Below are 23,449 nucleotides of genomic sequence, written 5' to 3'. Positions count from 1 at the left end.
TTCTAAATGAAAAAATGACCCTTCTGGGACAATGTAGATTCGAAAAGTACATTAAATTTCCCATAAAATGACATGTTCCAAAATTTTTTACAGTCGAGTAACGGAAAATGGGAGAATTTTTAAAACTTTTTTAGTGTTTTTTTCGATGCAAAATACGTTTATTCGGAATTCTGAGTACGCCATCAAATCGGGCGTCTAATTTTACATAAAAGTCCCTTTGACACCAAATTTCTATCTCATCACCGTTTCAGGCTGCAAATTATTGAAAAACACCTCTTTTTTCGCATGTTCAAAAATGGAAGGGGTCGTACCGCCCCTCCGTCACGAGATATCAAAAAACGGACCTCGGTTTCGTGATCAGGGACAAAAGTTACCCCTTAGGACAAAGTTTCACGCAAATCGAAGAGGGGTCGGGGCAACTTTTCCCGATTTCGTGTGAGTTGGTAGAGAATTACCCAACTTGATTTGCTGATTTGCAGGTCTTGTGACCAACGAGCCTGACAATAATTGTTAAATAATTTTAGAATGTTTTACGTATCATATAAAATAATGAGAACATCTGTCAACAGGATTCCAAGATTAGATATTTTTTAAATTTAATTCATTTGGTTTTGGCGTATCAATTCATTCATTTTTCACAGAAATTAGGTCCAGTAAATTTTGTTGGAGGATGCAACACCGAGGCACAAAGCTTATGGAATATTTGCCATATGGGAGACAGTTGGCTAGAATCATATGAAAAATCATCCAAACATTAAAAAATTATAGTGTTTTAGAATCGGGATGATGTCAGTTATCCATTGCAATTATGAACTTACTAACACAAATTTTTTACAAAAATACTTTTCATATACTTATTATACTCATAATTATTTTTTTCTTGTACTTTAAAAATGCATTTTTCGAAAAAATACTCGAAATTTTTGTTTTAGCTACATGGGTATCAAATGATCGGGATTTTTCATACATTTCGAAGGTTGAAACGGACAGTTTAGAAAATACAAAAAAAAATCACATAACTACGTATTTTCGGAAAAATGCTCAAAATTTCAGTTGTTTACAATATGGGTATCAAATAAACCAGGTTTTTTTTTCAGACATTTGAAAGTAATAACACCATTTTTTTCAAATACCCAAAATTTTCACAAAATACGTATTTTTAAAAAAATAAATCAAATTTATTAATTTTTTTGCAATGATCGGGATTTTGCATATAATATAATAAAAATATTTTTTTTATGAAATACTCAAAATGTTCACTAAACCACGTATTTTTGTTTAAATACTAAAATTTTGATTTTTTTTTCAAAATGGGAATACAATGTTGTAAATTTTTCATTAAATTCGATTTAACTTTTTTACTCAAATTTTTTACAGAAATACGTGCATTGAAAAAACATACAAAATTTTTTTTTTTTCGTTATATGGGTATATAATCGGATTTTTTGTTGTTAAAAACTGAAATTTTTAGTATTTTTGTGAAAATTTTGAGCATTTACAAAAAAAATTATCGAAACTTAGGAATTTCCCAATCATTTAAAACCTATTTTGAAAAAAATAGTATTTTTTGAAGATCTAAGTAATTATTATAGAAATGTGGGAAAATGTGTGTGAAATTTTGAGTATTTTTCAGAAAAGTTGTAGGTGATTAGGACTTTTCACTACTCAAATGATAGATTACGATGTCAGCAAGCATGTTTACTAAAACATTAAAAACGTTCTCGCGCACTTTTCGATTGACTGAAAAATTAAAAAAGAGTCATTTATTAATTATTATTATTTTTATTTATTTATTTTTTTTGTGAAAATATTGAGTAATTTTAAAAACGCATACTAATTATTAAAATGTAGATATGCATAAAATACGATCATTTGATACCTGGATAATTCTCCACTAACTCACACGAAATTGGAAAAAAATGCCCCGACCCCTTTACGATACGCGTGAAACTAGGGCCTAAGAGATACTTTTTGTCCCTGACGACGAGCCCAAGCTCCATTTTTCGATATCTCGTGACGGAGGGGTGGAACAACCCCTTCAATTTTTGAACATTTGGAAAAAAGACGTGTTTCTTAATAATTTGCAGCCTGAAATGGCGATGTGATGAAAAATTTGGTGTCAAAGGAACTTAAAAATGCATTCCCGATTTTATGGCTTACTCAAAATTCTCAAAAAACGTATTTTTCATCGAAAAACCAACAAAAAGTTTTTAGAACTCTGCTATTTTGGAACATGTCATTTTAAGATAATTGTGATGTACATTTCGAATCTGAAGGGTCTTTTTCTATTAGATCAACATTTTTTTATTTTTGAGCTTGTTTTAAATTTGCAGGATTATTTTTTTAGAGTGCTTGTTTTAAATTTGCAGGATTATTTTTTTAGAGTGTAACAATGTTCAACAAAGTTATAGAGCAGACAATTACAAAAAAAAATGGATTATAACATAAGAGCAATTCTTTACCAAAACCAGAAATGGATTTTATTTGTATTTTTTGATTTGTCTCAAACTTTGTGGGGGCCTTTCCTATGACCAAATAAACTATTTTGTATGATTGGTTCATCCATACAAATCTCCATACAATTTTGGCTGCTGTAAATGTAAATGTAAATATTCAAACAGATGTAACTTTTGAATGAATTTTCTGATCAATTTGTTATCATCGGCAAAGTTGTAGATATTGTTGAAGACTTTTGAAAGAAATAGGTTCACGGAAAAAAATTGTAAATATTTTTATCAACTTTTTTTTCACTAAAACTCAATTTCCCAAAATACGTATTTTTTGATTTTCGAGATTTTTTGATATGTTTTAGGGGACAAAAATCTGCAACTTTTGAGCCATAGAGAAACATGGTCAAAAAATCTGCCGCTGAGTTATGAATTTTTGAAAAAAAAAGTGATTTTTGGAAAAAAATCGAGGTTTCATGCAAAAACTTTACAGATTTTTTTATAAAGGGCTCCATTTCCAAGATATAGCCACCGATAGTTTGATTTGAGCGAAATATTAGCAATTTTTTGATTTTAAAAAATAGTGACCATGAGTGACCATTTCTGAAAATCAGACATGCATTGGCACTGCACGGATTGACACAACCAACTTTTTCGAAACTTTTTTTTTTCTAAAAATCGCGTTAACTTGAGATGATAGAAAGTAAACCCCTTAAATGTCAAACTTTTTTAAATTTCTCTACAATTTTGTAGAATTCTATTACACTCTTAAAAAATAATCCTGCAAAGTTAGAAAAAACACGGAACGTTAAAATGAAATTTTTTGTTCTAAATAAAAAAATGACCCTTCTGGGTTAATGTAGATTGGAAAAGTAAATAAAATTTCCCTTACAATTACATGTTCCAATTTTTTTTCAACATTTTAGTAACGGAAGATGGCAGAGCTTTTATTTTTTTGTGTTTTTTTTTTTCGATAAAAAATAAGTTTTTTTTCGTAACATCACCGTTTCAGGCTGCAAATTATTGAAAAACACCTCTTTTTCGCATGTTCAAAAATCAAAGGGGTCGTACCGCCCCTCCGTCACGCGATATCTAAAAACGGACTTCGGTTTCTTGATCAGGGACAACAGTTATCCCTTAGGACAAAGTTTCACGCAAATTGAAGAAGTGTCGGGTCCACTTTTTCCAATTCCGTGTGAGTTAACGAAGGATTACCCGAAAAGAAATGGTGTAAGTTAAAGTTTGGTTGAAATTCATTGCATTTCTACATGCTTATTTTCTGCAACTTTCAACCCAATCCATTACCGTCCGTCTTAAAAAAAGAGTGCACACTTCAAGCTTCACGCCCGTTCTCCCCGTGTAGTGTTCTCAATTAAGAAATTAAAGACCTGCAGAAAAAAAAACCTGCCCTGTACAAACCATCTTGTCAACGCCAACCCTTCATCATCTCGCGCAGAAGCATCACTTACCGTAATGATGCACTCGTTGCTCGTGCTCATCTGGGCCTCTTCCGGCGGTGCCGGCTGCTGAATGATCAATTCCAGTTCGTGACGAGGGGTCCGCCCGTACCATGAGGGCACCCCCCCAGTTGCAGTTTACGTTGAGTATCACCAGGAGGAGCAGGCCCACCGGGAGACTTGGCCGGGCTGGTCGGGGGCCGCCCCCGAGCTCCAGTGTCCTCTTGGCCGGATTTCCGGGTTGCGATTTGTTTTTGTTCATTTTTGCTTTTCTTCTGAGTTGTTTTTTTCGGGAAACTTTTTTCAAACTTTCTTTGATTTGAATACTGTTAATTTCTCTTCCTTCCTCAGAAAAAAAGTGTGATAAATGTGACTTCGTTAGGGCGCCGACGTCATTGTTTCGCAGTTGTTTTCCACCCCCAGCGACACGCGACACTGTTTTTCCCCGGCGCGCGGTTTTTCCTCCAGCACCGCTCGCGTCAATTTATGGCCCTCATTAGGGACGAAGAGGGTTCTACGTGGGGGACCGGTAACAAATTAGGCAAAATAAAAAGTGGCATTAATAATGATATATATTTTCACGCGTCTTTCTTGGCAATTTTTTTTCGTTGCGCCCCTTGGCCCTTTCTTCAATGGCCCCACTTTTTAAAACTCATTTGTCGTGGAGGCCGAAGGCCAAAAAGAAAATGAAAAGAAGAAAAAAACGGAACACTTTTCCACAGATATAAAATAAATCACAATTTTCCTCTGCGAACTTTGCCCCACCCCCTCTTTGACCAGGTGGGCAAGGTGACTCAAGTTTTTTTTTCTTCCTCCACTCATTCAACCGGTAAACACTTGATATTCCTTGTTTTCACCACCACCTTCCAACATCAGCAGCAGCAAAAGCTTCAACTTCAGCCTTTGGAGTTTATTGTGACTAATGGGTGGTGATTTTTTCTGGTTTTTCCTCGGGTTTTTCTCGTTGACCCCTTAGGGGAGAAGGACCTCTAGCCGACCACCGAGACTTGTTCACCTGCTTCCTTTTTTTTAGCTAGATGTTATTATTATTATCTCATGACCCTTCAAGCTTCAAGTCCTTGAAAAAGTGCACAAAAGCTTCAGCACAGAGATGTTTCAAAATTCACTTGGACCAGACCACCTCAGCAAAGGATGCTTCAGAGGCCTTTCTGGGGGGTGTTCTGCTGAAAATAGACAAAACGAGGAAATAAATTACCATTAGAATATTGTGTTTATGTGTTTTCTTTTGGATGGGCTAGCAAAAATAGATGCAAATTTGTGGCAAAACAGAGCATCACAATATTTACAACCTCCTCAACCTCCTAGTCCTGATGAGGCACCACCGGGTGCTGACCAAAGTTGACAAACGACAAGTTGTTTTCAAGTGTCTGAGAATCAGTATGAATATTTATGATTTTAAGTTTCAAATTATACACTGTGGCCTTGGGGGTGTGGTTGTCGAAGGATGTTAAAACTCGAGGATGCAATGATTTTTAACGTTTTTATTGGGATGATTAAAAATGCAGCAATAAAATGAGCTTAAACCTAAAAATTAAATCAAATTTTTGGTATGCAATACGATTGCTGATTGAAATTATGTTTTAATTGAACCGGTTGACCTTGTGAATGACAGCTATCAATTTTGAATAATGTTTGTTTTTCCATCAATTTGTGGTGATAATCGAATGTAGAGTGTTCAATTTTTTGCTCCGATATACAGAAAAAATGATGATAATATTAGGGGAGTTTGGGGTAATATGGACAGTGGGGGTAATTTGGACACCCCCTTAAAAATCACCTTTTCTTCTGATATAAAGTGAAAACGGCAATTTAAGTGATAAGGCTAGTACTAGTAATGGCCTAGGAGAATGGAAAAGCCAAAAAAGTTGGAATAAGTTGAGTAGTTTTGTAATAATATGTAAATGTTTCCAAAGGCCGGCTGGCACTGCCTTAAGTTCTAATTTTTGAGGGTTGGGAAATAAGGTTTTGCAGGAATTATATTGCAAAAAAGTGGTCAATTTTTGTTTAAGGGGGTTGATTGGACGATGCCTGAGATATGTACGTATATATATATATATATATATATATATATATATATATATATATATATATATATATATATATATATATATATATATATATATATATATATATATATATATATATATATATATATATATATATATATATATATATATATATATACAGCAATTCCCCACGAAAACAGCATGGAAAAAAACAAAAGTGCTCGGATCGGGCTCAAAATTTTTCTGGGGGTTCCCTGGCCGAAATAATTAGACCCGTATTTTTTTGTTTGGCCATTAGGGTGACCTACGGCGTGTTAGGGTGGTCTGAAAAATGGCCATTTTCGTCGATTTTCGCAAAAACCACTTTTTTCGAAAAATCATAACTCCTCGCCATTTTAACCGATTTCAATTGTCTTATACGCAAATGAAAGGTGATAAGTTGGCCTTTCAAAGAAAAATAGTAAGAAGTTTCAAAAATCTAGCCTAACATATGAAAAGGGCGTATGAAACTTTAAAATGCCGTTTTGACGGTGTCTGGACCAAAGAGCCTATGTCTGGAAATATTTTTATCGGATTCCCCGAACATTTTTACATAACATATTAAAAAATGGGAGGAGTTCATTAACAGGATTCCGAGATATGATTTTTTGAAAATAAAATCCGTGTTTTTTGACGCGCCGCGCGCAAAAACCGGAGAATGACGAAATTGGCAAAAAATCAACTTTTTTCACTAAAACTGCGATAACTTTAAAATTTCAGCGATGACCTATAGATGTTTGGGTACCAAAATTTTTGTAATTAAAAGACGCAACTTTTGGTACCCAGACATGTATAGGTCATCGCTGAAATTTTGAAGTTATCGCAGTTTTAGTGAAAAAAGTTGATTTTTTGCCAATTTCGTCATTCTCCGGTTTTTGCGCGCGGCGCGTCAAAAAACACGGATTTTATTTTCAAAAAATTATATCTCGGAATCCTGTTAATGAACTCCTCCCATTTTTTAGTATGTTATGTAAAAATGTCCGGGGAATCCGATAAAAATATTTCCAGACATAGGCTCTTTGGTCCAGACACCGTCAAAACGGCATTTTAAAGTTTCATACGCCCTTTTCATATGTTAGGCTAGATTTTTGAAACTTCTTACTATTTTTCTTTGAAAGGCCAACTTATCACCTTTCATTTGCGTATAAGACAATTGAAATCGGTTAAAATGGCGAGGAGTTATGATTTTTCGAAAAAAGTGGTTTTTGCGAAAATCGACGAAAATGGCCATTTTTCAGACCACCCTAACACGCCGTAGGTCACCCTAATGGCCAAACAAAAAAATACGGGTCTAATTATTTCGGCCAGGGAACCCCCAGAAAAATTTTGAGCCCGATCCGAGCACTTTTGTTTTTTTCCATGCTGTTTTCGTGGGGAATTGCTGTATATATATATATATATATATATATATATATATATATATATATATATATATATATATATATATATATATATATATATATATATATATATATAAATATTGTGCATTTTATCAATTTTTATCATCAAAAATTGCAATTTTTGATAGAACATGCTATGGGGGTAATTTGGACATGGCTTGTGGGGTAATTTGGACATACCTGAAAGTCTACCTGTCAGGCAAAAAAAAGTAACTTTCATGGTCGGTTGAGTTTTTAAAGGGATTTAATTAAATTTAGAGGGATTTTAAATGTCAAAACACTCAAAAAGATATGTTAGCAATGAGACTTTCACAAAACCCCTATTTTTTAATTTAGATAAATTTATTTCAATATTTGAATGGATGAAAATCTAGCTACTGCAAATTTAGCGTTCAACTAAACTCTAATGTTTATTGTTTTTAATTAATTTACTTGACATTTATAATTTCTTTATGCTGGATAACAATAATATTTAAAATTGAAGTGCTACGGAATGTGAAATTAAAAAAAAATGAAAGTTTCAGGTTAATTAGTTTGATATAAAGATTGGTTTGGATAAATCTAAATGATACCTCAATCACTAAAAACTATACTTGTGCCTAATCCAGAATCAATGTTTAAATCATATCAGAATGAATGATTAAATTATACACCGAACTATTTGTTATCATCCCATTGAATTATAGTTCTATCACAAAATCATTACCGTAAACTGGGGTCAATCGGGACACATGGGGCGAATTGGGACAGCAGTTTTAACCATGTTGGAGCACAATATTTTGATTTTTCTGGTTGGTTTCGGTTAGAGCAGACTCAGTCCAACAAAATGTGTACATCTATTTCCAAATTTAAAAGCTTTAAGTGCTCTAAAAACTGCTGTCCCTATTCAGACTGTAGTCCCGATTCACCCTAGATTACGGTATTTAAACTTTTGATGAAATATTGTGAGCAAAAAAACACTTTAAAATATAAAGCAATTACAAAACCAGGTTGATGAATATAAAACATGCTCAAAAAATCAAACGTTAAACTTATTCTTCAACATGTGTCCAAATTACCCCAACAAAGGTGTCCATATTACCCCACAAAGTATGTCCATATTACCCCACAAGGCATGTCCAAATTACCCCACAAGGCATGTCCAAATTACCCCATAGGGTTGTTCATATTACCCCCACACAAAAATGTGGGGGTAATTTGGACACCTTTTTATTTTTTGCGATAAAAATGGGCTTTTATCAAAATTTATCGAAATAAATGACATTTTTCCATAAAATATGGTCTATATTATCCTCTGGTGCCATCCACATTCCTTTAAAATATCCATACAGCCCGTGGCAGAGCAATTTCCTTAGGGTGTCCAAAATACCCCACACTCCCCTGCATACAAGATAAGTGAAATATTTCGTGAAATTTTGCATCAGGAACTGGTAAAATTTATATGAGTTTTTGTTGATTTTCACATTTTAACACATTTTCTTTTGGTAAAATAATTATAATTAGGCCGTTGCAAATATTTTTTGAAGTTTATATCCCTCGGCTCTGACCAAAGTCGAGGGGTGGGCAAAAATAAAAAAAATATAAAAATTGAAATTAGAAGCCTAGGTTTCAACATTTGGATGAAAAAAGTGTTTTAAAATGCATTTTACAGGCGTGCAGTTGCTTTCCAATCATTAGCTTTGAAAATATCGAGGTACTGACGAAATTTTTTTTTCGCAAAAAAAAAAACTTTTCGTGGGACTGTGCATTAGTCTTTCATGAAAATTTAAAATGTTTTAAAGCAGTTCAAACATGCTATATATGATTATAAACGCGAGAAAATGCATTTTAACTGGTTTTCAGTTGATTAAACTTTAATTTTCATAAAAATTTTGAAGTTTTTCGAAAAAATATTTTTTTTGCCCCCTGATTATTCAGGCCAACTTTGAAGGAAGGGGGGGGAAGGGGGGGGGGTGACATAAACTTTGAAAAATGTTTGCAACGGCCCTATTTAAAAATAAAAGTTGACTTTTTTCTGTTTTTTTTTAATTTTTTAATTCATTCAAAACAATATTTTAAAATGTTTATGTTTATTCCCCTGTTCAAAATCGGTCTGAAAATTTGGAGGCCAAAAGATTTTTTTTACTCTAAAAACAACTAAATTTTAATGGAAATAAAAGTCTAATCAACTGAAAACAGTTTGAAATGCCTTTACTAGCGTTTAAAATCATCTAGGATCGATAAAAAATATTTTGATTTTTTGTTAAATTCCGTTGTACAGTACCACAAAAAGTTGTTTTTTTTTGCGAAAAAAAAAAATCCTCAATACGTAGATTTGAAAACTCATGATTGCAAAACAACTGGGCAGGTGCAAATTTCAATTTTTCAATTTTTATTTTTTTTGCCCCCGCTTCGACTTTGGCCAGAGTTGAGGGACATAAACTTCAAAAAATATTTGCAACGGCCAAAAATATTTTTAAAAAACTTTAGCATGATGCTTGAAATTTTCCAGTAAACAAAAAACAGAATTTTCAGAAACCAGATGTACCGCCTCTAGGCAGGCTTTGATAGAAAAATTCGCCAAAAATATATTTTTAACGAGCTTTTGATCTTTAAAAAGAATAGGAAAGAATAACTCTTAAAATTTAAGAAAATTTCTAGGGTTGGAATTGAAACATGTTTAATGTGACTTGCCAATGTTTTTAAAAATTTGATTTTTCTGGGGTCAACTTTGGCTGTGTTTTACGTCAAAATATTCTATATTATATGTAAAAATAAGAATGCAAAGATTTTTTTTTTATTGTTCCAGACTATGCCTCTACGCATTCAATGGAAAAAAATGAGAAAAAAAAGCAAAAAAGAAAATCCTTAAAATGCAAAAGGCAATGTTATGAGATGATAGGAAAAGCCAAATACTAACCGAAACTAAAACAAGAAAAATGCAAATAAAAATGCTAGAAATGAAACAAGAGAAACACAAAACAAAAGAAGTCAATGTTTTCGTAAAACAAAAGTTGCATAAAATTACACAAAATTACATGGAAAAAAGAAAAAAAAACATAAAAAATTTGGCTTGAGGAGTTAGTGTTTTATGTTTTATGTTTTATGTTTAATGTTTTATGTTTTATGTTTTATGTTTTATGTTTTATGTTTTATGTTTTATGTTTTATGTTTTATGTTTTATGTTTTATGTTTTATGTTTTATGTTTAATGTTTTATGTTTTATGTTTTATGTTTTATGTTTTATGTTTAATGTTTAATGTTTAATGTTTAATGTTTTATGTTTAATGTTTTATGTTTTATGTTTTATGTTTTATGTTTTATGTTTTATGTTTTATGTTTTATGTTTTATGTTTTATGTTTTATGTTTTATGTTTTATGTTTTATGTTTTATGTTTTATGTTTTATGTTTTATGTTTTATGTTTTATGTTTTATGTTTTATGTTTTATGTTTTATGTTTTATGTTTTATGTTTTATGTTTTATGTTTTATGTTTTATGTTTTATGTTTTATGTTTTATGTTTTATGTTTTATGTTTTATGTTTTATGTTTTATGTTTTATGTTTTATGTTTTATGTTTTATGTTTTATGTTTTATGTTTTATGTTTTATGTTTTATGTTTTATGTTTTATGTTTTATGTTTTATGTTTTATGTTTTATGTTTTATGTTTTATGTTTTATGTTTTATGTTTTATGTTTTATGTTTTATGTTTTATGTTTTATGTTTTATGTTTTATGTTTTATGTTTTATGTTTTATGTTTTATGTTTTATGTTTTATGTTTTATGTTTTATGTTTTATGTTTTATGTTTTATGTTTTATGTTTTATGTTTTATGTTTTATGTTTTATGTTTTATGTTTTATGTTTTATGTTTTATGTTTTATGTTTTATGTTTTATGTTTTATGTTTTATGTTTTATGTTTTATGTTTTATGTTTTATGTTTTATGTTTTATGTTTTATGTTTTATGTTTTATGTTTTATGTTTTATGTTTTATGTTTTATGTTTTATGTTTGATAATTTTGATAATTTTGATAATTTTGATAATTTTGATAATTTTGATAATTTTGATAATTTTGATCAGCTCCCTCCGTGTACGCACGAGAGCATGCAGCTAGTGCTCAGTGCTCCATCGTTTTTTCGATTTTTTTCGCCGTAATTGATTGTGGTTACCCGCGAGTTTGCTTCTCCAGCATGCCAAAGGCCGGCCGTGGCCGTGGCAGTTCGAGTGCGGCCTCGAAAAACCCGCGAAGTTCGTCTACCGGCCGTGTGCAAAAAGGTAAACAAACCAACGCCGTGTCGACTGCCATCGCGCAGGGGAGCGTGAGCGCAGAAGGAATCGACAAAAAGTTACTACACCCCGGATATGTTCCAAGATCACCAGTGCGAACCCGTTCGGGTACCTCCGGTGCCACGACCAGTGGCACATCAACATCCGCCAACATTCCCATCAGGAACGAGTTCCAGATGCTGAGCGACGACGAAGAAAACAACAACAACACCGACGGTAGCACCACTACCGACGACGACGATGACGATGTTCGTGCACGGAAAAAAGTGCCGACGCCAAAAAAGAATAATTCTCCAACGGAACGAAGACCACCTCCAATTTTTGTTTTGGACACGTTGGCGGACGATGTTGACGAGTTGCTGGAAGGCCTCGGATATTGTCTGAAAATCGGTAAGTCGGCAGTGCAAGTGATCACACTGAATAAAAAGAGCTTCGACCAGGTGTTTGAAGAATTGAAGCGTAGCAACTTCAACTTCTACACATTCAACCCCGAGAAGCCCCCTGTTAAGATCGTCTTGCAGGGTTATCAAGACCGTCCGATCTCCGACCTGAAGGGTCACCTTTCGGACGCCGGAATAAAACCGCGGGAGATTAAAGTGCTCTCGCGCAAGACAACGGTAACAGGTACACACACACTGTACCTGTTGTACTTCGACCGCGGCACCGTCAAGATCCAAGACCTGCGGCGGACTAAGACGTTGGACGGTTTTTGGGTAAACTGGCGGTTTTACACCAAGAACCCGACGGACGTAGCGCAATGCCACCGTTGCCAGAAATTCGGCCACGGCTCGCGGAACTGCAACCTCCGGCCCCGCTGCGTGAAGTGCGGTGAGTCACACCTCTCGGAGGCGTGCGCACTGCCACGAAAGGCGGACTTGGGGGACAAGGCAGAACAAACCAAGCCGCGCGTAAAGTGCGCGAACTGTGACGGTAACCATACCGGCAATTACCGCGGATGCATCGCGCGCAAGGCCTACCTCGAGGAGCAGGAAAAGAGAAAGAAGAAAGCAGCAGCGTCCCACTCTCCTCAGCGAAGTACGAGCGCAGCCGTTCCTGCAGCTGGACAGCTTACGGTTCCAGCGGAAAACTCAACGTTCCCTCCTGGTTGGGGGCGTTCGTTCGCCAGCGTGGTCGCTGCCGGTAGCGGCAGTACGGCCCAGCAAGAAGTCACCGGGGAAGATCTCTTCACCCTGCCGGAGTTCTTTGCTCTCGCGGGAGAGATGATGACGCGGTTTCGGAGCTGCCGGAACAAGGCAGAACAATTCCTGGCCCTTGGGGAACTGATGATCAAACACATCTACAAAGGATAAATTATCTGTGATCTAGATATAAGCTTTCTCTTCCTCTATCCCCTTTCCTTTGCAATTTCTGTAAGTTTTTTTTTATAGTTTTTTCTTACTCTTGCTAGTGCCTTAGTTAAAGAAATAATTTTTCCTAAATGGATTATGATGCAACACACAGCTGTAAGGAACTCCAAAACTCTGTTATGCACTTCAAAATAACTCATTGTATCTTGATTATTCACCAATAAAACCGAATTGAATTGAATTGAATTGATAATTTTGATAATTTTGATAATTTTGATAATTTTGATAATTTTGATAATTTTGATAATTTTGATAATTTTGATAATTTTGATAATTTTGATAATTTTGATAATTTTGATAATTTTGATAATTTTGATAATTTTGATAATTTTGATAATTTTGATAATTTTGATAATTTTGATAATTTTGATAATTTTGATAATTTTGATAATTTTGATAATTTTGATAATTTTGATAATTTTGATAATTTTGATAATTTTGATAATTTTGATAATTTTGATAATTTTGATAATTTTGATAATTTTGATAATTTTGATAATTTTGATAATTTTGATAATTTTGATAATTTTGATAATTTTGATAATTTTGATAATTTTGATAATTTTGATAATTTTGATAATTTTGATAATTTTGATAATTTTGATAATTTTGATAATTTTGATAATTCTGGAGCAACATTTGAAAGGGGCGGTACGACATTGCTCTTACGGCCTTTCGTCCCATTTAAACGCGTGTAATCAAAGGCCGTAAGAGCAATGTCGTACCACCCCTTTCAAATGTTGCTCCAGAATTTTGATAATTTTGATATTTTAGATGATTTTGATAATTTTGATAATTTTGATAATTTTGATAATTTTGATAATTTTGATAATTTTGATAATTTTGATAATTTTGATAATTTTGATAATTTTGATAATTTTGATAATTTTGATAATTTTGATAATTTTGATAATTTTGATAATTTTGATAATTTTGATAATTTTGATAATTTTGATAATTTTGATAATTTTGATAATTTTGATAATTTTGATAATTTTGATAATTCTGGAGCAACATTTGAAAGGGGCGGTACGACATTGCTCTTACGGCCTTTCGTCCCATTTAAACGCGTGTAATCAAAGGCCGTAAGAGCAATGTCGTACCACCCCTTTCAAATGTTGCTCCAGAATTTTGATAATTTTGATATTTTAGATGATTTTGATAATTTTGATAATTTTGATAATTTTGATAATTTTGATAATTTTGATAATTTTGATAATTTTGATAATTTTGATAATTTTGATAATTTTGATAATTTTGATAATTTTGATAATTTTGATAATTTTGATAATTTTTATAATATTGATAATTTTGATAATTTTGATAATTTTGATAATTTTGATAATTTTGATAATTTTGATAATTTTGATAATTTAGATAATTTTGATAATTTTGTTAATTTTGATGATTTTGATAATTTTAATAATCTTGACAATTTTTAAAATTTTGATGAAAAAAAAAACACAACTCGACATTTTTGAAGTTGATTATAAACGCTTCAGTTTCATCAAGGTATGGTCGATTTGGGCTTCCTGAAGAGGCTCATTTCAACAGAATTAATTTTTAGTGAATTTCTTGCAAGAGGATAAAGTTGTAAATTTTGAATAGAATTGATATGATGGTGATTTCATTCTAAGAAAGAGTAATTCAATGGAGACGCCTGGTTTTTTATTATGATTTTATAGCATTTATATCCTAATTTTACAACTTTATTGTTTCACCGGAAATTCACTGAAATTCAATGTTGTCTATTGAAGCGTGTTAAGGGAGCCCAAATCTATCATACCTTGACGATACTAAAGCGTTTACTGACATCAACTTCAACCATGTCGAATATCAACCATCAAATCGATCCAAAACCTGTCACCCAACGACGACATCATGTATCTTATCGCTTGCTCCCATTTCGATTGGGTTAATCCCACTTACAGCTGCTATAGCTCGTCTTCAGTCATCGTCCTGAACCATAACCCAAAGAGAGAGGAGACAAGCTCCAGGTGAAGGATAATTTGCCACATCAATCTACTTTTTGCTGGGGAGTGAAATGTCAGCCAGCGCTCGCGTGCTCGCTAATCTTCGCTGGGGTTGATTTAATTCCACATTGAATCGCGCAATTGCTTGGTACTTCTGACTCTCTAAGACCTCTAGAATTGGAGCTGGGACTGGTTGGTGGAGTGTTATTGATTTTCACATATCTGCTCAATCTTCGGAGGAAATGTATACGGTATCGATAGCAGATGTACAGAGAGCACTTTGCTAGTAGGGTGACCAAGATATTTGATGATACAAAATTTATTTTCAGAAATAAAATTTCAAGGTGAGACTTGCTATTTTTTGTACAGGTGTGGAAAGTTAAGTTAAAAAATAATATTAAATAAAAACTGATATGGAAACTCTAGGTAACATATCGCTCAAGAGCAATCAATCCCTGAAGGACTTCTCCAACCTCACATTCATACGATTGAAACAAGTGAAGAACTTCTTGCGCGCTTACAGAAAGCTTTTCCTCCCCTTCTGTATTTAGTACGTTTGGTTTGGTATGTACGTGGGTGGCCAGGATGAAAATTCCTGATTACAGGATCCACCAGCTAATGGATATGTACGGGGTTGCTGCCAATAACATAGTGCTTCAAATAAAGCCAGCGAACGGAAATAGATTTTCTTCGAGTGGGAGCTTTCCGGCGTGAGCTTTTCACACTAAGTGACTCCTTCTTGGCTGTTGCGATGCTGGGGCAGAAGCTGTTGTTTGGTACGTTCGGAGAAATTAACACCGCTAAAGAACGGTGTAGCTGACGAAGATTAAGGTGTACGAGAAAATGTTTGATTGGAATTCGTACTCGCGTTTTGGAATGTGGAGTACCAAAACATCCAAAAAAACGTAGCTAGAAAGCTTCTTCTACTTCGAACAATAGATCACAAGTAACCATCTCAAAATCGCTGCAGACCAGAAATTCTCATCAACCATCAATCGTCATCTCATCTTGCGCATAATCAGCTCATGTCTCAATTCCAGCAAAACAAAAAATCATCTTCGAAACAAAAAACCATTACTTCAATCCTCCATCATCCGACCAACAGCAAAGTTAACAAGAAAAAAAAAGTGTTCTTCAAAAAAACAAGACCCGAGATGAAAAATTCGTTGACAGCAGACAGGCTCAATGTCTGATTTTCCCATCCAACCCGTCAATCTTGGGTACTGTGAGTGTGTGTGTGTGGGGAGCGGAGTGGAAGGATCCGGGCACCGACAAACTGGCAAATCAGAGTAAATCATCTCGAAAGATGAGCCGACCACGTGCCACTTTTTTGCTGCTGCTGCTGCTCACATGCTGCCACAGTCAGGCGGACGAGGAGTATGGATTTTATTGTTTGTTTTATTCAGAGATTTTTTTTAATTTATTCATTATAATTTTTTGAAGTTTTTTCAACACCTCCATATTTTTTTTAAAGCTCATAAATAATATATTTTAGGAAAGTTAAAAATAAATTGTACTTGAGTAGTAGTATTTCAGTTTTTAAGTATTTTAGTATTTTAGTATTTTAGTATTTTAGTATTTTAGTATTTTAGTATTTTAGTATTTTAGTATTTTAGTATTTTAGTATTTTAGTATTTAAGTATTTTAGTATTTTAGTATTTTAGTATTTTAGTATTTTAGTATTTTAAGTAGTTTAAGTATTTTAAGTATTTTAAGTATTTTAAGTATTTTAAGTATTTTAAGTATTTTAAGTATTTTAAGTATTTTAAGTATTTTAAGTATTTTAAGTATTTTAAGTATTTTAAGTATTTTAAGTATTTTAAGTTTTTTAAGTATTTTAAGTATTTTAAGTATTTTAAGTATTTTAAGTATTTTAAGTATTTTAAGTATTTTAAGTATTTTAAGTATTTTAAGTATTTTAAGTATTTTGAGTATTTTAAGTATTTTAAGTATTTTAAGTATTTTAAGTATTTTAAGTATTTTAAGTATTTTAAGTATTTTAAGGATTTTAAGTATTTTAAGTATTTTAAGTATTTTAAGTATTTTAAGTATTTTAAGTATTTTAAGTATTTTAAGTATTTTAAGTATTTTAAGTATTTTAAGTATTTTAAGTATTTTAAGTATTTTAAGTATTTTAAGTATTTTAAGTATTTTAAGTATTTTAAGTATTTTAAGTATTTTAAGTATTTTAAGTATTTTAAGTATTTTAAGTATTTTAAGTATTTTAAGTATTTTAAGTATTTTAAGTATTTTAAGTATTTTAAGTATTTTAAGTATTTTAAGTATTTTAAGTATTTTAAGTATTTTAAGTATTTTAAGTATTTTAAGTATTTTAAGTATTTTAAGTATTTTAAGTATTTTAAGTATTTTAAGTATTTTAAGTATTTTAAGTATTTTAAGTATTTTAAGTATTTTAAGTATTTTAAGTATTTTAAGTATTTTTAGTATTTTTAGTATTTTTAGTATTTTTAGTATTTTAAGTATTTTAAGTATTTGAAGTATTTTAAGTATTTTAAGTATTTTTAGTATTTTAAGTATTTTAAGTATTTTTAGTATTTTAAGTATTTTAAGTATTTTAAGTATTTTAAGTATTTTAAGTATTTTAAGTTTTTTAAGTATTTTAAGTATTTTAAGTATTTTAAGTATTTTAAGTATTTTAAGTATTTTAAGTATTTTAAGTATTTTAAGTATTTTAAGTATTTTAAGTTTTTTAAGTATTTTAAGTATTTTAAGTATTTTAAGTATTTTAAGTTTTTTAAGTATTTTAAGTATTTTAAGTTTTTTTAAGTATTTTAAGTATGTTATGTATTTATGCAGAGCAACATGAATGCATGTTTTCTTTTTTATATAGTTCTTTTTTATTCACTTAAAAAACCAATAACCCAGAAGTTTTCCTGTATAGCAACTTGTCAAAAAAAAAAAACAAACAAACAAACAAATGCCAGAATGAAATGATGGTGGCAACGGAGAATGAAGTAAGTCATCTTGTAACAAAAAAAACGATGTAAAAAAATGGAGAACTGTTTTGATACGAAGGACTGCCTAGACTTTGGTTTACTTGGGCTGTGCCACCACCACCACCACCACCTACACACCAGATAAGATGAGCTCAGTAAAAAAAACTTTCCATGCATAAACACACTCTCAAGTTGAGCACACACGCACACACACACAAACATGGCTCGTATTCCACAAGGGGCAATAAATCAACGACGAAAACATAATTTCGTTATTATGCAGTGAGTGTATGCCGGTGACGACGAGGACGTCCTCCTCCGAGAAAAAGAAAAAAAAAGAAAAAAAGTTTCTTCTTGGGAAGCAAAATAACATCAAGCTCCCCCCAAAAGCAAAATATTATTAAATCTGACGTTCGCGTGAGCCACCAACTTCGGAAAATTTGCTTCCTCGCGAAGCAAAAGTGCACTGGGAATTGCGTGCGCTTTTTTTTCTTTCATTTTCAAACAAAATAAGTTAAGCAAAAGCTTTAAAACTCGACGAAAATGAACCAAGTTCGGGAAAGAACAACACACCTTCTCTCATAATGGTGGTGGTGGTGACTTTGTTGGCGAAAGCGGAAAATCCAATCAAAACTTGAAATCAGTTTGACCTGAATATCGATATATTGGCACCAGCCAAAGTTAAGGCAAACGTGGGAGAATTTCCCCGAGTGCAAAGTGCAACGATGTAGCGGTTCGGTGGTGGAGGTGGAATTTTCCATCAGGAATTTCAAGCGATTCGTTGAAGTAAGTTGGCACTTGTGTGAAAGTAAACGTCTTAACCTTCGAAACACCAGCTACATTTTATGTTATTGAATTTGATTTCTCGTTTACTTTTTTCCCATTTTTTTAGAGTATATTTCTTGAAAAAAATTTACTCTTATTAAAGAAACGACTTTTGCCAGTACACGGTTGAATAAACCACAACCTTCCAGCAAAAAAATGTATTTTGGAGAGGTTTCCCTTTGTACGTTTGCTGCTCCAATCTTTGCATTTCGGCTTCGGCTAAAAAGTTGAAATGCACAAGTTTGGCTTCATCCGTAGCAAATTTTGTTGAGCTTAGTTATTTTTTTTTTGGTTGAGTTTATATTTAGCAAACTTGAAATATAATGTGCATAAAATCCATCTATGAATATAAAAAAGTAACTTATGCAAACGATTGCAAACCCTTAAAAATTGCAAGACAGCAGGTCTGGTGTTATAGCTGTTTTTATAGCTCTTGAAGTAAATAAACCATGTCTAGTAATTTAATTTTTTCACTTTGTTTTGTATTGGCCTAATTGGAGTTAAACATGGAGTTCTAGAGTTTTTTTTTTTAAAAAGTTCCAATAAACCAAATTTTCAGTTTTTGCTTTTTGGGTGTTTTTTAATACCCCTGACTCAAGGCGGTTTCAAGAACACCCAAAAAGCAGAAACTGCAAAATTTGGTTTATTGGACCTTTAAAAACAACTCCAGAAATGTGTCAATTTTGTTGATCATTTTCTAACTAATCCACCATAAGGCACCTATCAACTTTTTAGAAGGGTTGTCAAATTTTATGTTTTGATCATTTTAAAGGCCTTGCAAAAACCTTTGTTCAAAATTACTAGTTTTCCAGCTTCTGAACTCAAAAAAAAAACTCCTTTTAGTAGTTCTCTAGAATTTAGCAAATTATTTCCCGATTTTAAACATTTTAATATCTCTACATTCTTTCAGTCAAAAAAAAGAAGCATCATTAGTTTTTCCTTTACAATTTTGCGGGCTGGTCAGATTCTGATCCTTTCAGTATAAATAATTTCAAAATTTTATTTTATTTTTTTAAAACAGATCAGAAATTTCACAACATTTTGTTTTTTAACACTGAAATTCGAACTAATAGTTTCAGAGATATTGTCAGTTGAAAATCACTGGCTAACTAGGTGACACTTAAAAAAAACTCGTTTTCATCGAATCAACATTTTTTGTGGACCTTAAACTTATTGTCAAATTTTCCACAAAATATAGGAATTTTTTTTCAAATATTTAAAAAATGTTAAATTTAATGAAAATTTTATCCTTAACGTGACTGCAACTTCAAAACGGTTCACTGCATCAAAAATTCAAAAAAAAAAATTGTGTCGTTTTTCAGATTTCCCCGGACAAATTCCCTGAAATTTCCCGATCCCGATTTTTTTAAATATTTTGTTCCGTTTTTTCCCGAAATTGAAAAAAAAAATACACGTTCTAGTATGAATTTGAAGATTTTGTTGTGAAAATAGTGGATCAGTGAAATATTTATTTTTGGGCTTAATTCATTGAAAAAAAATGGGGTATTGTATTAACGTTTTATTTTATTTTTTAATTCGGAACGAATGTTCAAACATTTTTTTACCTTAGTTACCGGGTGAATCTAGACAATTTTAATGACTTTTATACAATGTTTTAGTATTTTTCCATTGATTTCGGTTCAAACAGGAACATGATAACTAATTTAACACACTGATTTTTAAACTTAAATGCTGTGAAATCTGTATTTATTAAGAACGTAGTCTTGATTTTACTCAGTTGGCGGGAGTGACTTAAATGAAGATAATAGATAATTTGAATTTTTGTTGTCATCTAAATAAAATAACTTTTGTTATAACAAAATTATTTGAATTAAAAAAATTAAGCTGATTTAAAAGTTAAGTTTCATCTGGAACTCACAGCAACTTTTTCCGATTTTTTATTTATTTTTCCCGTATGACCTCCTTATCATTTCAAGCATTTTTGTACAAAAAACTTCATTTCTCTTGTTTTTGTATTAATTTGAGCAGGCCTATTCTACAATCTACAACCATTATCTTTTGAATGATTGTTGTTTTTTTTTCATAAGGCCGATGCAAAAAAATTTCAAAGTTTTTGTCCCTCGGCTCCGGCTGGGGTCGAGGGGGGGGGGGCAAAAAAATAAAATAAAAATATTAAAATAACAAGCCAAAGTATTAACACTTGCATGTACAAACCGTTTTAAAACGCATTTTACACTAGTTCAGTTGTTTTACAATCATTAGTTTCCAAAAAATGTAAGATTTGACGAAAACAAAAAATTTAACGAAAAAAAACTTTTTGCGATATTAAACATCAAAAATTCTAAAGATCTTTAAATCAACCCAAACATGCTTAAAACGATTCATAATGCAGAGGAATGCATTTAAAATTGATTTCAGCTGATTGCGCTTAAATTTCCATTGAAATTTTGAAGGTCTTTGAAAAAAAAAATTTTGCCCCCTTATTTTTCGGGCCACCTTTGAAGGGGGGGAGACAAAAACTTTTAATAAAATTTGTATTAGCCTAATTTCCCAGCCATTTTTCAAGATGTTTTGGGTATTTTTCTAATTTTTTTGATTTAGTTTTGTTGAGTAAATTGTTGTCGTCTCATTCCAAAATTTTAGAACCAAATAATCATATCGGTAGTTCCCGTTGTTTTGAAGATACTAAAATGTCTGAAACAAAAGTTTTGTGCTCCGTTAAAATTATACCATAAGCTTCAAGTCGGAACAATCTCTGTGAAAAAAATAAAATCGGTACATTACTAAAGTTTCTGCATACCTTGATCAGGGGAGACATTGGGTCTGGGTCATAAAAAAGAGTTTTCCTTGCGAATGATTTTTGAAGATTTCAAATTATGTAGTTAAATTGGTGAAAAATTTCTATAGAGATGGGGTTGGGTCTTTGGGAGTTTAACATGTTCATTTTTCGGATGAATAAATTTCATACATTTTTATACCACTTTTGCGATTTTAAAATGTTTTTGAATTATTTTGGAAATTGTTTGCGCTAAGGTTATTCAATTTGATAACTTATTCATTTTTTACATTGTTTTTTTCAGGGCTGCGGAGTCGGGTCATATTTCAAACGACTCCGACTCCGACTCCGACTCCGGCTTTCTCAGATTAGCCGACTCCGACTCCGACTCCGGCTCCGGCTTTCAACAAATGGTTGGCTCCGACTCCGACTCCGACTCCGGCCTACCAACTCTAGCCGACTCCGACTCCGACTCCGACTCCAGCTTTCAACAAATGGTTGGCTCCGACTCCAACTCCGACTCCATATATTTTTAAATGTTTCAAAAGTTAGTTAACTATTATTAGTTAATTATTTTTAAAACATTGATAAATAGGATTATTTAAATACTCTCTAAGTGTCATGTTTTTCTCAAGAAAAATAAGTTAAGTAAAAGTGAAGTAAAGTAAATAAACGGAAAAAAGTTTCTAGGTTACAAGTTTTATACGTTATGGAAACAGAAATCGAAAAATATCTTCAGTTTTAGAGGCATTTTGAGAAGAACAGTTTTGTAAGTAAATTTGGATTTATTTGCTTAACCTCAAATTTGAAAAAAAAAATTTCAAGGCTAATTGAAATTCAATTTGCTCACTTTCAGGCTGACATTTTTTAGAAGCACAGTGACAGGCACGTTGTTTTAAAATGTCAATTTTAAACGAAACATTTTTTTTTGTTTTTTTTAAGACGTAAATGGACATCATGCCATGGCTGAAGGAGATTATTATTGCAAATCAATGTATCTAAACAATTTCTTCGTGGAAAGGACGCTTAAGATGTCCTTTTCAAATATCTGTGACATGGAAAATATTTTACTCTGGAAATTTTTAATTTATTTTAATTTTTAAATTTTTTATACTTTAAAAAGGAAGCGCACGATACTTCGTGAATCTTCACCTAAAACGAAGCTTTATGAGTGATCTTGCGCCTCCATCAAAATATATGAAAAAACATAAAATATAATAAAAAACAAATATCCTCAATTAAAATATTTTCTAGGTCACAAATATTTCATTTTTTCAGGTACATTGATATGCAATGATTATCACCTTCCGTCATATTGGCGTGTGACAAACAGTATGAGAAAATTATTTTGATTTTGTTTTTTTTTTATAATATTTGAAAAATAAATTAAAAACCTATAATTTGTTCTACACATTTTTATTAGTTCATTTTTGTACTGAATTCTTGAGATTTTTTCAACGATAATTTGCAACGATATCAAAATAGTTTACCTAAAATCAACATCAACATCAACAATCAATAGTAAATCTTTCCCAGTTCCTGAGGGGAACACCCTTGAAGAGTATCGGGGCCGGGATTTACAAAGCGGATTCAGTGACAGTTTATTAATCAACTTAATGTTAACATGTTAAGGTTGATGTTAACATTCCATAGGTCGTCTTCCTAAGATGTCGTGATAAGGTCCAGTTTGTGACGATACACTACCTTCCCGTTACTAAGCAATCGATTCCAGAAGGGAAAAGATCACCAGTTGTGTTGGTCCGAGCCGGGATTTGAACCCCGATCTACCGCTTACGAGGCGGAAGCGTTACCACTGGGCTACGTGGCTCGGTCATCAACAATCAATGATTATTTCAAAATTTGTTGCGACTTGTTTTGATATTTTTTGTTACTTTCAATTGTTTTAAATGCAACACTTTGATTTTCTTGTACTCAGTTATAAACAAAATGT

The 23,449-nt window shown here is 32.0% G+C and overlaps 1 protein-coding gene across 1 annotated transcript in view; it reads right to left on the bottom strand.

Moving 5' to 3' along the window:
• Positions 1-5,222, bottom strand: part of LOC120421439 (uncharacterized) — a 101,022-nt gene extending 95,800 nt beyond the window's left edge. The window contains exon 1 of the mRNA XM_039584646.2: positions 3,917-5,222. Within this exon, the coding sequence (XP_039440580.1) occupies positions 3,917-4,166 (250 nt within the window). The 5' untranslated portion in view covers positions 4,167-5,222. The remainder of the gene's footprint in view (positions 1-3,916) is intronic.
• Positions 5,223-23,449: the final 18,227 nt, after the last annotated feature.

Source organism: Culex pipiens, chromosome 3, assembly GCF_016801865.2.
Source record: "Culex pipiens pallens isolate TS chromosome 3, TS_CPP_V2, whole genome shotgun sequence".
NCBI lineage: Eukaryota > Metazoa > Arthropoda > Insecta > Diptera > Culicidae > Culex > Culex pipiens.
Note: the sequence above shows the minus strand (reverse complement) of the source record. Positions and strands in the feature narration are given on the sequence as shown.